General features: G+C 41.9%; 1 protein-coding gene across 5 annotated transcripts in view; it reads right to left on the bottom strand.

Annotated features, from left to right (window-relative positions):
• Window positions 1-14,319, bottom strand: part of SLC26A5 (solute carrier family 26 member 5) — a 54,882-nt gene that overhangs the window by 19,993 nt on the left and 20,570 nt on the right. For 4 of the 5 annotated variants that reach the window (XM_035020406.1, XM_035020404.1, XM_035020408.1 and 1 more), the window contains exons 3-7: window positions 9,939-10,143; window positions 7,537-7,676; window positions 2,255-2,365; window positions 974-1,140; window positions 244-408 (exon numbers count right to left, since the gene is read on the bottom strand). In XM_035020406.1, the coding sequence (XP_034876297.1) occupies window positions 244-408; window positions 974-1,140; window positions 2,255-2,365; window positions 7,537-7,676; window positions 9,939-10,090 (735 nt within the window). In that variant the 5' untranslated portion in view covers window positions 10,091-10,143. The remainder of the gene's footprint in view (window positions 1-243; window positions 409-973; window positions 1,141-2,254; window positions 2,366-7,536; window positions 7,677-9,938; window positions 10,144-14,319) is intronic. The other variant, XM_035020407.1, reaches the window with a different exon arrangement.

The raw sequence follows: 14,319 nt of genomic DNA, 5'->3' as shown, positions 1-14,319 counted from the left end.
GAAGGGGCAGTCACCAAATAAAGGCCTAATCAAAAATTCCTTGTGAGGTATCACCTATTAATAAAATGAGACTTTAAGGTTTAATTCTCTGTGTAGGGTTCTCAGAAAAGTCTTAGAATAATGAGATCTTTTCCATTTTATTTTAATTCTTGGAAAAGTGAGCCTTGAAGGTGACAGAGATACAGAAGAGAAGAGAGGAAAATAAGAAGGAAAAACCAGTAAGTCGGGAAGTAGCTTACTTACATACACCACTGAAAAGATCCCACTGTACCGCTTTGTTTTCACTCCAAACAGGTATTTCAACATAGAGGTGAAGACGTGCACAGCTGCCGCGGTGGTAAACCCCCGGACCAGGGGCTCTGTGAGATATATGGCCACAAATCCAAACCTACAGACACCTAGGCAAAACTAATTTTTTTTAACGACAAAGAAACAAAGAAGTCATGTGATAGACCAGGAAGTGAAAACCAACAGAAAACATACAAAAGTTCTTTCTGGACCACTTTCTAACACTACAGTCTTGCCTCTGCAGCAGTTAAGTAGCTCCCAAGTGAAACACCTGTTATACAGAAGCAGTGGAAGGTTTGGAGTGGCCTGGAGCACCCCCCCCCCACCGGCACTGGGCACACTTATACTTTCCCTGGTCCTCAGAACTGGGGGCATGTTGAGTCAATGTCACCTCCTGTTCCTTCCAAGCAGATAAGAGAGGCCTTCTTTCCATTACTAATCAACCCTGCTTTAAACTCTTCTTGCTTTTGGAATCTCTAAAGGACCCAACTGAAGCTTGCTAGCTCCTAATAAATACCAACTTAAGGGAAGTGTGCAGTGGGACTGGTGTTCTGAGTGCTTTGAGCCCCGAGCTCTGGACCTCTGCTGGCTGGACCCTGCCCACCATGTAGACCAGCCCCGAAGGCTCAATAGATACTTATTAAATGAACAAATGAGAGCCCATTTCTCCACCTGTGACTATTACCTGGATGATTCCTGAAAGTAAGGTCACAGACATGGCAACTTTCACCCTCAAGGCATCTCTCACTTCTGTCCCATTGGTTGCATTCACTCCTCCTGGAATGACTATATCATCTGGTACTAATCGAACAGCCACACCGCCAATCATCAGGCTAATCACAGCAAATGGACCTGAAATAGTGAAGCATTAATTGAGGCAGTCATTTTCTGTGTATCTCCCTGGTTGTTGCCGGGTCTCAAGGAGACCCGGGTGAGGTTGATACAGCATCACTGACATGAAACTGCACTGCTCTTCAGCCTGGCGCCCCTGGGTTCCATGTAAGCTGTGTACATACAGATCGTATTCCCTAAAAATGACCACGATGATATCTTCCATCCCATGGACTCTTCTAGAACCTGCCCATTAAGAGGTAGTCTAATTCCACTCTCCTTGAATCTGGGTGGGCTTGTGACATGCTAGTCGCCAAAACAATGCAGCGAAAGTGATGCTGTGAGGCTTCTGAAGCTCCGTAACAGAAGCTGATGCCACTGCCATCTCAGATGGAACGCTTGTTTGCGCTGGGTGTGAGCAAGCTCAATGAGGACCCCGTGGAGAGAAGGATGGAGGGAGGGGGAGAGAGAGAGAGTAGCTGCTTCAGCTCCTCCTTCGACTCTCAACTGCATGACAGACCCTGAGGCAGAACTGCCCAAGATGAGCGCTTCCCAAATCCTGACCCACAGGAACTGGGCAAGATAATCAAGTAAATATTTTAAGCCGCTACATTTGGGCATATTTGTTACCCAGCACCGGACATCGGAAACATTGTGTGTGTGTTTGCTGGTGGTAGCCTCATGCAGCACCAACGCTGTTATGAAGTCCATGTAAGTCTTATCCTAAATACACTGGGAAAAGTCATGTATAGTTCAGAGCCTCAAATAGGATGAAAATGTGATACATGCATAGTAATTAGGAACATGCAGTAACACTAATAAAATAAAAAGAAAAACCAGATCCAAGCAAATTGTATTATGAACTAAAGTACTTATTCCCCAGATTTCAACAATTGCTCTTTACATGAGAAAATGTTTTTTTTTTTTTTTTTTCCCGTTATGCCAAGATTATAAGAAAGCTATTCGTTCTGGAAATCTGGGGGGAGTCTATTTTTATAAAGCACCTAGAGGGTATGCAGTAACAAAATTACTATGAAACGGATGTTCTGATAACAAACAGGCTAGTTCTTTGGCACACTGCAAAGCTGGGAAATCCAAACAGAACGGCACTAAAATATCAACTCTAAGCTTTTACCTATGGATATGTGTCTGGAGGTTCCAAAAAAACAATACATGATAACAGGGTAAAACGAAGAGTACAGGCCAAACACTGGAGGTACGGCAGCGAGCATTGCAAAGGCTAACCCTGTGGGATTGAAACCGAACAGGAGAACAGAGGGTTATATATACTCATCTCTTGGCACTTTAGGATGAAGCAGTGAAAGCCACATTAATTTAAGCAGCTGGGTCTTAACCTGCCCACCCTTGCATCCCAATCCTACACCCAGGCTGAGACCCTTTTCCCTGTCATCCCCTCTTTGCCAAGGGGTGGACATTTTTCTGTTTTATTCTTTCCCAACCTAAATAAGGGCAGAAAGTCTTACTTGACTGGTGTAGCTATAATCCGTGTTGATGGCCAAATGCTGGCTGTTTCTGTACCAGGGTGTTTCTATGGGTCTGTTGGGGATCCCTTTTCAATAAGGAACTCCCAGTTCCCAGTTCTTACACCTCTTCCAAGTTCTCTCTGCGGGCATATGTTCCTCCCTAGGCAGTCTTCTTGGGCAGGTACCTTTCAAATGAGCCAAGCCTCATTACCTTCCAGAGCACCCACTTACCCAACGGGAAAGCTTGGCACCTTTACAAGAAGCTTTGGAAGTGCAGGCCACGCCCACTGGAGGGCTTTCCATTCTGCCTACATGGGCAGTTTACACCCTTTTACCTGTAGATTTTTTTTTCTTGCAAGAATTAGGCAACAATCCCCCCAAAACTCCAGAGGACATGTGTTCAGTGCTCTTGAGTGGTTCTCTTGCAGTCACTCCTACCTTGACTTTAGGTGGAGGGGAAATGTATAGTGCTCACCTCTCTCTAGAAAATTCTCACTCCAAATTTACTATTATATCCCTGGTCCCCAAATATATCCTGTTGAAGTAATGCACTAAAGAGACGGTTTGGTGTCATTCACTCATAGTTTTGCATAGATGGTCTGGCATCCTCTTCAGAATGTGGAGACAATAAACACCCCTTGTTCTCAGCTCAGAGGGCTCAGCCAAATGTCTGGGACAACTACAAAATTCACTTAATGCATTGTCATGTCATGAAGAAAAAAATTTTAGCCAAAGAAGAGCTGGGGAAGCATCCCTATTCCATATATAATAGTATGGTCATTTTAATGTTGTCTTTTTTTTAAAAAACAAATTTCTATTTTTTATTTTTATTGCAAAGGAACGCATGCCTATAGTTTAAAAAGCCAAGCAGTACTAAAAGGCTCTGAAGAAAAGCGGGCTCTCTTCTGCCTTACCTCCAGGTTCTGCTCCCCAGAGGCACTCACTTCCAACTAGTTCAGCTGTTTTTCTACCATTTATCTCATTTATCTAAATCAACAGTTTTCAACTAAGAGGCTTTTGCTCCCCCCCCGCCCCCCTCGCCCCAGGGACATCTGGCAATGTCAGGAGACATTTTTTGTTATCATGACTGACTGAGGATGGGGGCTGTTCCTGGTATGGTGCAGGGCTGAGAGACCTTGCTCTAAAGAATGTGTTGACATTATTATTCTCAGTTTATCATTTCAGATGTTAACTACTGACTTCCTATTTTTTCAACTTCCACTTAGTTATAATATGTGATTTTTTTTCCTTTCTAAGAAGTTTTGAGATCTTCTCTTTAACCCTGGTATTCGGATATTTATTATGGTGTGCCTCGTTTTATTTTTTATTTCTTCTGCTGGGTACCTGGTGGTTTCTCGCAGTCTGAAAACTCACGTATTTCAATTCTGAAAATATTCTTTGATAGTCTCTTTTCTGTTTAACCTCTTCTTTTTGGAACTGCCAGTAGATATATGACGGAACACCAGGACTGATCCTCTCGTGTTCTCCTCTTGCCTTTCTTATTGTGCACGTATTCATCTTTTTCTTCTACTTCCAGATTTCCTCTATCTTCCAACCCATTTGACTGAATGTTTTATTCCAGCTATCATATTTTTAATTTCTATGAGCTCTTTCTTGTTCTCTGAAGGCTCCTTTTAAAAATCACATCCCAGGACACCTGGGTGGCGCAGTCGATTAAGCACCCGACTCGATTTCGGCTCAGGTCATGATCTCAGGGTCATGAGATGGAGCCCTGCGTGGGGCTCTGTGCTGTGTGAGACTGCTTGAGATTCTCCTCTGTGTCTGCCCCTTCCCCTGCTCAAGCTCTCTCTTGAAATAAATAAAATCTTTAAAATCACATCCTGTTCTTATCTCATGGGTTCAATATGTTTTCATGACTTGCTGAGAATATTACAGGGCAAATATGTTTTATTTTGCCCTCTCCATTATTTATATGCCCAATGAGGTCCTTCTTTCTTTTTGGTTTGTTTTCATCCCTGAAGCTTCATGTGCACTGGCCCCCTTTATTTACTGATGAGCTTTACTGTATGGCAATTGGGGGACCAGCCAGCATCTTGGTTGGGGAACCCCCAGTTGTCACTATCGCTTTTTTTCTCTGGGGGTGGGTCATCGTGTGCCTTGGGCTGAAGGTCTCACAGGCTCTTTGGAGCTGCACAGGGCAAAGAAGAGCCTTTGTTAGTGCAGAGGTCAATGTGTAGACTTCATTCCTCCTGCCACCTTTCAGTGCTTTCACCTGCCATCCACTGAGTGGTGTTGGTGGGGACCTGGGTGTCCATGTACTTGCTATTTATTATACAGACTTTCAACCAATCCTCTCGCTTCTAGCCATCTGCCTGACTCTTACCTTTGACAATCCTTGGGCTGCCAATTTCCCAATGTTCTGCAGGGCAGACACCCAAATACCAGCTTCCTCCACTCTGATAATTCAGTTGTCACTCGTCTATCACTTGCCATTTTTCTTCCTGCTCCATGGTGCCTGCTCTCCCATTTTCTTTGTCCTTGCTAGTTTATACCATTTCCCTCTGCTTTACCATCATTTTAGAGGGATTTTAAATTTAGAGAAAGAAGCATGTATTCAATTAAGTTCAGGAATGCATTAATTCAATGCTTAACAAAGTCTTTTTACTAATAATTTACCAACCACAAGAAATCAACTTACTATCTCTTGGATCTCTGTCTTTGCTACATTTTGGTTTTCCTATTTATCTATCTTCATTGACTAGTGATGGGCAGAAAAATACATTTTCCATACAAATTTGATTGTGCGATGACTTACATCCCTTAATGTTCAACCTACTGGATCATTCCTTCTTCCTTCCTGTAACACCACAGTTTCCTGGTTCTCCTTCCCCCTTTCCAGATGCTTCTTTTTCAGTCTCTTCTGCTGGTTCCTCCTTCTTTATTTGGTCTTCAATGTTGGACAAAGCTTGATCCTGGCTCTCTTCTCTTTCACTCCACATTCTTTTCTTGGGTGGCCCTCCATGGCTTATGTATGTCAAAGACCCCCAAACTGACATCTCTAGCCCACAGCTCTCTTTTTAGCCCATATTTTAAATATAAACATGCAATGTCTGTTTGTCTATCTCACAAGCATTTCAAATTTAACATGTTCAAATTTACCCTTCAAATTCCTCCCTCCTGCAGTCTTTATTACATCTGCAATGGGCACCTCCAACCCTCAGATGTTAGAACCAGAAATCTGAGAGTCATTCTTGACCATCTTTCTTCCTCAATGTCCCCACATCCCACTCATCAGCCCAGAAACCTTAAAGTAATTCTTGACATGCCTTTCTTCCCCATTCTCCCCTCAATCAATCCAACAGCCAATCTGGCTGACCATAAAATACAGCATGTATCTTTATAACTCTTCATTTTTATCACCACCACCCTAGTTCAAGATGGAAGATGGCTAACAGGTCAAAAATAAATCTGTGGAATGGCATTTTAACCCAATTAGGCACAATCCTGAGGATTTCGCTGAAGTATTAGTTTACACGATTTCACTGCAGTACTCCTGTAGCTTTTTTTGTCCCACTTGATTCAATGTCAGTTTCACTTGTTTCCCATTTCAGATGCTGAGCCTCTGTGGGCTCCCCTCCCTGCCCCCACCCCCATCTTTGAACCTGTCTCCTTCTCTGCCCTTGGGGTGTTGGTGCCAAAATGGATGTGAAAAACCATCCTATACCTGGTACAAGGCTTATGTTTAACAGATTTGGTAAATCAGTCACTTGGAAAATTAAAAATGCAACTAATTGATCATTAGGGGAAGTGGGCTTTTTTTCTTGACAAGTTGATCATTTGGTAATTAATTTTGGGGAAACTGGAGAAGGGAATAGATTCTTGGCCAACGGACCTAGAGGCTGTTCAAGCCATTATCACCTTTTCCCTATACTGAGTCCTATCACCTCTAATTGGTCTCCCCACTTTCATTCTGGTACCCCTCCCACCAACCAAATCCACTTCACCCCAACAGCAGTCCTAGTGACCCCTCAGAAAGAAACCCCAAGTGAAAGCACGGTGATGGCTTTCAGTGCACTCAGAGTGGAATCCAAAAAGTGGCCAACAAGGCTCTGCAGATCTATCACTGCCCACCTTGCTGGCCACCGGCCCCTCCTCCCCTACACCCCTAGCAAGCTGCTTTTCTAGTAATTCTTCAAACCAAGTCTTCAAATACTCAATTCTTTTCCTGCTAAGTGTCTTCACACATGCTATCCTTCTGCCTCAAATGCATTTCCTCTCATTCCTTACCTGTCTCCCGCTCATCCTTCAGGGCTCAACTCAAATCTCTCTTAAAGAAGTTTCTGTGACTTACCTACTTAAGTTAGGTTTCCCTATTATTATCTTCTGGTACCCTGAATTTTCCTTCATTGTGTTTAACATCATTTGTAGTTAAAAATGTATATATGCTTCTATTTGCTTCATGATTTTCTGCCTAATTGTTAGATTCATAAGGACAAGGGGAGCTGGGTAAATGCTTGATAAACATGTACGAATAGATGAATAAATCAATGAGCATTTTCTTCAATTCTTATATCACACATAAAAATCACAGAAATGTACAGGAATTCAGCATATCCTGGTCCCTTGTAATTAGAATATGGACTTAAAAGTCAAGAACCTTAACAAGGAGAACTCCGACAACACATTCGTTGAGTGACTGGCTAACTTAGGAAGACGTAAGGCCCTGCCCAGCCAGTTCCTAGAAATATACTGATCTGCGAACTAGTATCATCATATTCTACACCTACTGTCTCTGGGCTTTTTAAGGGTTAAATATTTCTGAAGAATTCCTTTAGACAGGTAAAGGTTACTAGAATATGATAAAGACTATGAATTCACAATCATGATGAAAGTAAACAGAAAAAAGGGCAACAATTGTTTGAAGAGATGGTGGCAAGGGAAACGACACAAAGAAATAAATATACCTACTAACCTTGAGGAAGCTGAAGGACCCCTGTGCTTATACCTGAGACCAAGTCACCCAACACATACTCTTTGAACTTGTATGCTGGTAACCACTTTGTTATGGGCAGGAACATATAAATGATATTTCGTATCTTCTTAGGAGTACATCTGGGAGGACAAAAACAAAACAAAACAAAACAAAAAAACCCAGAGATAAAACGAGGAATACTTCTAAAGAATTCACACCAAGGCATTTTCCCTTCCCCATATCCTGGAGCAATAAGGGAAAATTCACATTCTGTGCTAAGGATGACCTTTCCACTCTGCAGAGATCAGAAACAAGAAGATCTGGGCGCCTGGGTGGCTCAGTTGGTTAAGCGACTGCCTTCCGCTCAGGTCATGATCCTGGAGTCCCGGGCTCGGGTCCCGCATCGGGCTCCCTGCTCGGCGGGGAGTCTGCTTCTCCCTCTGACCCTCCCCCCTCTCGTGTGCTCTCTCTCTCTCTCTCTCATTCTCTCTCTGTCAAATAATAAATAAAATCTTTATAAAAAAATAATAAATAAACAAGGTTTCATTGGGCGCCTGGGTGGCTCAGTTGGTTAAGCGACTGCCTTCGGCTCAGGTCATGATCCTGGAGTCCCGGGATCGGGTCCCACATCGGGTCCCGCATCGGGCTCCCTGCTCGGCGGGGAGGCTGCTTCTCCCTCTGACCCTCCCCCCTCTCATGTACTCGCTCTCTCTCATTCTCTCTCAAATAAATAAATAAAATCTTTAAAAAAAAAAAAAAAGAAACAAGAAGATCTGCTTGTAAACTTTTTTTTTTTTTAAGGGAAACATCTGAATTGGCTCCATAATAATGCTCTACAATTTACCATGAAAAATAAGAAAAATTTAGCTTCAAAATAATTGAGATACCTTGGAAGCTATTATTTTAGCAGATGAAATCCTAATGTACTTTCTGTGTTGGTGTAAAAACCAAATGGGGGAATTATTTACTGATTGAGCAAATTTTTGAATGTGGAACCACTGACTGGCAGGCCCATTTAGTTTCCCCTGTCCTTATGAAATGAAGGAAATTTATACAAGTACTATGAGCTTTATGGATATGTAGTCAATGCTTTAGGGTCTTTGATTAGGTAAACTCAAAACACCATTTGTCACTCATGTGTTACAGCGGATTCCGTGTCTGGTTGTCTTGATTAGGTAGAACATCATGCTGATAAAACCCAGGCCTTGCATTTAATCCCTATAGAGTTCAGTTGATTTTGATACATAGACTATGTTCTGGGCCCTGGCCAGTCCTTTTGCCAGTCCATGCCAATCATCAGAGACATCACTAAATAAAAGCTGGACAGATGGGTTCCATCACCACCACGACAGCCCCAAGTTCTCCGGGTAACATGGAAGCAAGGAAGGAGTTTATTCCATTCAAAAGACAATGCATTCTTGCAGCATGCGTGGTACTTTATATCATGTCTTTAGTGGCCAAAAGTATCTGATCATCAGGTGAAGGAAGATATTAGAAGGAGATTTGGGGCAACTGTGGCAAGAGCCATGAATTTCAGTGAAACAAACTAGATTAGATGCCCATCTCCTTGTTTAGAAAATTAAGACATTAATAATAGCTACACTAATGTGGTACTTACCATGTGCCTTGGACTTTGCATATATTGACAGATTTTAACCCCCAGGAACTCTATGATGTAAGTACTATTATTACCCCCATTTTGTAGAGCAGGAAATGCAAGCACACAGTTGGTAGGTGATTGGGACTAGGCTTAAAACTCAGACAGTCTGACTCCAGTGAATACATTTTAAAACTCTCCTGGTGATCATACCTAGAGCGGAGGGTCCCTGTGAAATTTGCACGAACACAGAACATGGACGTGTCTTCCCAAGGGTCCAGAAGGGAGCAATCAAACCTAGGGAGCTCTCCAGAGACACACATGTCAGGCAACACTGATTATCAGTCCCAGGCCTGCAACATGTGTGTAAGCGTCTCCAAAGTGAGGAGTCCTAGGACACTGAGTGTCCTTGACAGCCTGGGTTGGGACTTAAATTCAGGATGTTGCCAAATGGGTAGAAGTCGGGGTGGAAAAAAAAGATAGAGTGGTTGGAACATTCCTGAGAGACGAAGAGAAGAGGTGGATATTTCAAAGGTGGTGGAGTATGGGAAAGTAGGGTATTTAGATAAACTGTTAAACGGATGCAAGTATAATCAGAATTTAATAAATAGGGTGAAATATATAATGAAGCCTGGGTTCAATCAGATACCTATCCCTGAGTGAACCGTGTGGACAGTTTGCAAATCCTAAGTGCTCACCATTTGTTTTATTTTCCCCACTGCACCAGATTTTCTTGATACATTTGACCTCGCTTCTGTCATAACTGAATGACAGGATAAAGGAAATAGGTTAAAACACAACATACGTGAATGCCTGTTTCAGCTTATCCCCAATGGAATCCGAAATTTTGTCCTTCTTGTGCAGTCTTTCCTGGAGGACCAGGTGACTAAAGATAGGCCTTTCCACATAGTACCTCTGGCTTGCTGCGAGGATTTCATTTTCTTCAGCATGATCCATAGTACTCTCAGATTATGCATCAACAGCAGGAGACAAGCATTTCCTGAGTGTCACTAAAGGAGAAAATAAAGAGCCTATTTCAGATGCCAAAATCTGACAGATGACTCTTCCTAAGCATCTCTTCCTTGCAGGATTGTGAGTTCACTGGAGGACTTCTTCATCTTTGGACATCCCAGAGCACCTACCATATAGTTCAGTATCTAGCAACCACTAATAAATCAAATGAAGTTAAAATTAAAAAAAAAACCCACATGTGACTTATTTCCTCCCAGGGCAATAAGTAGTAATGTGTATGCTTTTAACAACAGCTCGTATTAAATTCAGTGACTAAATTCTGCAGTCAGCTGACTTTCAGTCCATATGAGGGGAATAGTGACTCAGGCTGACTCTGACCATTTACATGTCAAGGAACCAGGAAAAGGGCAAGATCAGTCCTTAAATTGACCCCAAGTTTCTTGAAGGTATATTATCCTCCTCTCCAATTCTGTACTCATATTTGATTATTCCTTAAATTATTCCACGGTTCAGAACTAAGGTTTATATATCTCCATGAGGGAAATTCCTGGTGACTAGTGAGAGGTTACAAGTTGAAAACATCAGTGCAATTTTATTTTATTATTATTTTTTAAAGATTTTATTTATTTATTTGACAGAGAGAGACACAGTGAGAGAGGAAACACAAGCAGGGGGAGTGGGAGAAGGAGAAGCAGGCTTCCCGCTGAGCAGGGAGCCCAATGTGGGGCTCGATCCCAGGACCCTGGGATCATGACCTGAGCCGAAGGCAGACGCTTAACGACTGAGCCACCCAGGCGCCCCTCAGTGCAATTTTATAATACTGTTTTAAAGGTGATGATGATGTCATGTTTGAGACAATTAGGATGGCTGGTTTATAGACATATGTATATGTCTATAAATCATATATATGTATATAAATGCTACATAGTGAATATTACTAATATGAGTAAAAGAAGTGATTAAGGAATAAAATCCCAGTATATCTGTGCACATGAAAATGTGTACAAGGATGTTAACTATGGCTTTATTATATTGAAAAATTGGAAAAGAACCTCAAATGTCTACCTGTACACAATAAAAAGTAAATTTCAGTAGAGCGATATATTATGTTATAAAGTAGTCTTAAAAAGCAAACTAAATCTATTTGTGTCATCATCAATAAATCCCAAAAACTTAATTTTCAACAAAAATGCAAGGTACAGATAGATACTTCAAGGATGCAATAATTTATACAAAGTTTAAAAATGTATAAAGCAATACTGTATGTTGTTTATGAACACATAAATGTAGTGAATGTATAAAACCATGAATGATAAGAGAGAAGGGGAATTAGACTCAGGGGAGATAGAGCTTTAACTTACTGTATCTACAATGTTTTAGTTTATAAAAACAATTGGTGCAAATAGAGCAAAATGTTTAGATCTGATTAAGCCCTGCAGTAAGTGAATGGGTGTTTATTACATGATTCTTTGTATTTGTCTGTATATTTGAACTATATACCTTATAATAAAAATTAAGTACACAAAACTAAAGCCAGTGTTCCCACCTGAAGGAAGGTAACAGCAGAAGAGATGGGGGTTAGCCTGAGCTAACAGGTGTCTATGTGGTGACCTTAGGGATGTGGGGGATTACTGACATTGCCCGATACAATTCCTGCGGGATGAAAAGTTAGATTCTTATCAAACTGAAATTACATTCACACTGAACTCAGGCTCATGTGATCAACCACAAACATCATGCAAAAATAAATGCCTATGTCCAAGGAGGTTAAAAATTCCAGAGTCTAGAATAAAAAGGAAGTCTAACAGTGAAAGCATGGCAAGTACCAATAAGGAGGACATGAGCAGATTAGTCTGGAGAAAGAGGATTTTGCTGCAGAATCTGACAAATAGGGATCATACGTCTTTTGTTTTAGGCTAGCAAGGCTTGTTGGCCATCTCTTGGCTAACTTTTTATGGACACTCTAGGAACTCATCATAATACCCAAGAACAATGGGCTGATGTATGTAAGTGGAGTCTGACATACGGCAAGGCAACCCCTCTGCCTTCTTCCTACCCCAAGTCCTCCAGAACATTACATAACAGTCTTATAGAACCATCCACAATTCAGGCAATGTACCATGCATGCTGCTTTAAGCCCATGCCTACAGTTCTATTCACTCTGATAAGAAATGCTGTTTCCCCCCCCTCACTCTCCTTCCATTCTCCCTACACCCTGATCATTGTATCTTTCAAAAGCCTGGTTTTGTCTTCTGCTTCTCTGAAGTTTTCCCTTACCACTAATCCCCTGCATACTGGGTCTATATTTACTACTTACGTAGTTTCCCATTTTTCTTCCCACTGGTTATAATTATCGGTCTCTTCTAGACTGTGATTCCTGAGGCCATACCATACCCTGAGCTCCAAGGGCCTAGCTCAGTCCCTGTCTCTTAGCCGGCACTCAGTATTTGACGCATGAACGATATCTTTGGATTGGTGCTCATGACTGTTGATTATGTAGGTCATACTTCCTCTCTGCTATTTCGTATTACAGGAGATTAAGCCTTCTTTATTAAAATTTATTATTCATTTTTCTGTATACCTCCTTGGTCTTCTAATGTCCTATTTCAGAAAGGTTATATCTTCCTTCAGAGTCACTCAAAGAGAAAAAGACAAGGTAGATCTGAGGGAGGTCTAATAAGAGTCAGACTTTCTTTTTCTCCCTGTTGCAAAAACCCAGTTTTACCATTGACTTTATGTTCCCCAACATCAATTTGCCCAGATGTCAATGGGATGGATTGTGATGAACATCGTCTAAAGATGTTGTAACATCTACAATCAGTGGGACCAAACCTGGCCACTTGCCACAATGGTCTGGGGAAGGTTTAAGGTACTGATATCAGGGCCTCACTTTGAACCTCCTGAAATAGGATTTCCAGGGGTGGGGCCTGGACAATGGACATTCACTCTGTGTGGGTGTGGGCATGCGCTGCTGTACCCATGTGTGATGGCCTTCTCTAAAGATTTCAGAGCAACAGAATAGGTGTTTACATTGAAACATAGCAGAAGAAACAAAATTTTTTTTTAGATTTTATTTATTTGAGAGAGAGAGAACGTGCAGGATCGGGGAGGGGCAGGAGAGGGGGAGGGGCAGAAGGAGAGGGAGAAGCAGACTCCCAGCTGAGTGTGGAGCCCAATGTAGGGCTTGATCCCAGGACCCCGAGATCATGACCTGAACAGAAGTCAGATGCTTAACCAACTGAGCCACCCAGGTGTCGTGGGAATAAAATATTTCCAAAATATTAGACATTCTTACCCTTATTCTCAAAAGTCCTTTCGCTATCCTCAACAGGATTCCTCATTTATACCCATTACTCTGAAGGTCATTTGCCAACACCCATTTCTCCTCCTCCTAGAACTTCAAAATTCCTTCTACTTTATCAAGCAGGGCAATTACATGTGTTTTAAAAGTTACCTAGGAGACACTGGCTCTTTTTTTTTTAAAGATTTTATTTTATTTATTTATTCATGAGAGACAGAGAGAGAGAGAGAGGCAGAGGGAGAAGCAGGCTCCCCGCTGAGCAGGGAGCCCGATGCGGGACTCGATGCCAGGACCCTGGGATCATGACCTGAGCCGAAGGCAGACGTTTAACCATCTGAGCTACCCAGGCGCCCGAGACACTGGCTCTTATGTACAAGCAGGACCTGACCTTGAGGAGGACAAGGAGAGCTCCTCCCTGTCCACAGCGGGAAGGCAGAGTATGTGGATACAAATGCACTTAGGCTGGTAGATGTGGTGCTGGAAAGATGAGCTGTTTCTCTTTTGTGAATTGTATTGAAAGTGAGAAGGAGGGGTGCCTGGGTGGCTCAATCGGTTAAGCATCAAACTCTTGATTTTGGCTCAGGTCATGGTCTCGGGGCGTTCGGCGTGGAGTCTGCTTGAGATTCTCTCTCCCTTTGCCCCTCCCCACTGCTCTCTCTCTCTCTCAAATAAATAAATAAATAAATAAATCTTAATAGAAAAAAAGAAAGAAAGAAAGTGAGAAGGAGAGACTGTTGGAGGTCTGAGGAAAGAGAAATTAGACCAGAGACTGACAAGGTATTGCCAGGCAGTACGGTGTCTACTTGATGTCTATGACCTTACTTGTAAGTAGAAATGAATAAATACATAAATGTGTTTTCTTCCATAAATAAATAAATAAATAAATAAATAAATAAATAAATAAATAAATAAA

The sequence above is a fragment of the Mirounga leonina genome, unplaced genomic scaffold (assembly GCF_011800145.1).
Source record: "Mirounga leonina isolate KUSES-001 unplaced genomic scaffold, KU_Mleo_1.0 Mir_174, whole genome shotgun sequence".
Classification (NCBI taxonomy): Eukaryota; Metazoa; Chordata; class Mammalia; order Carnivora; family Phocidae; genus Mirounga; species Mirounga leonina.
The sequence above is the reverse complement of the archived record's forward strand: the minus strand, read 5'-3'. Positions and strand labels throughout refer to the sequence as shown.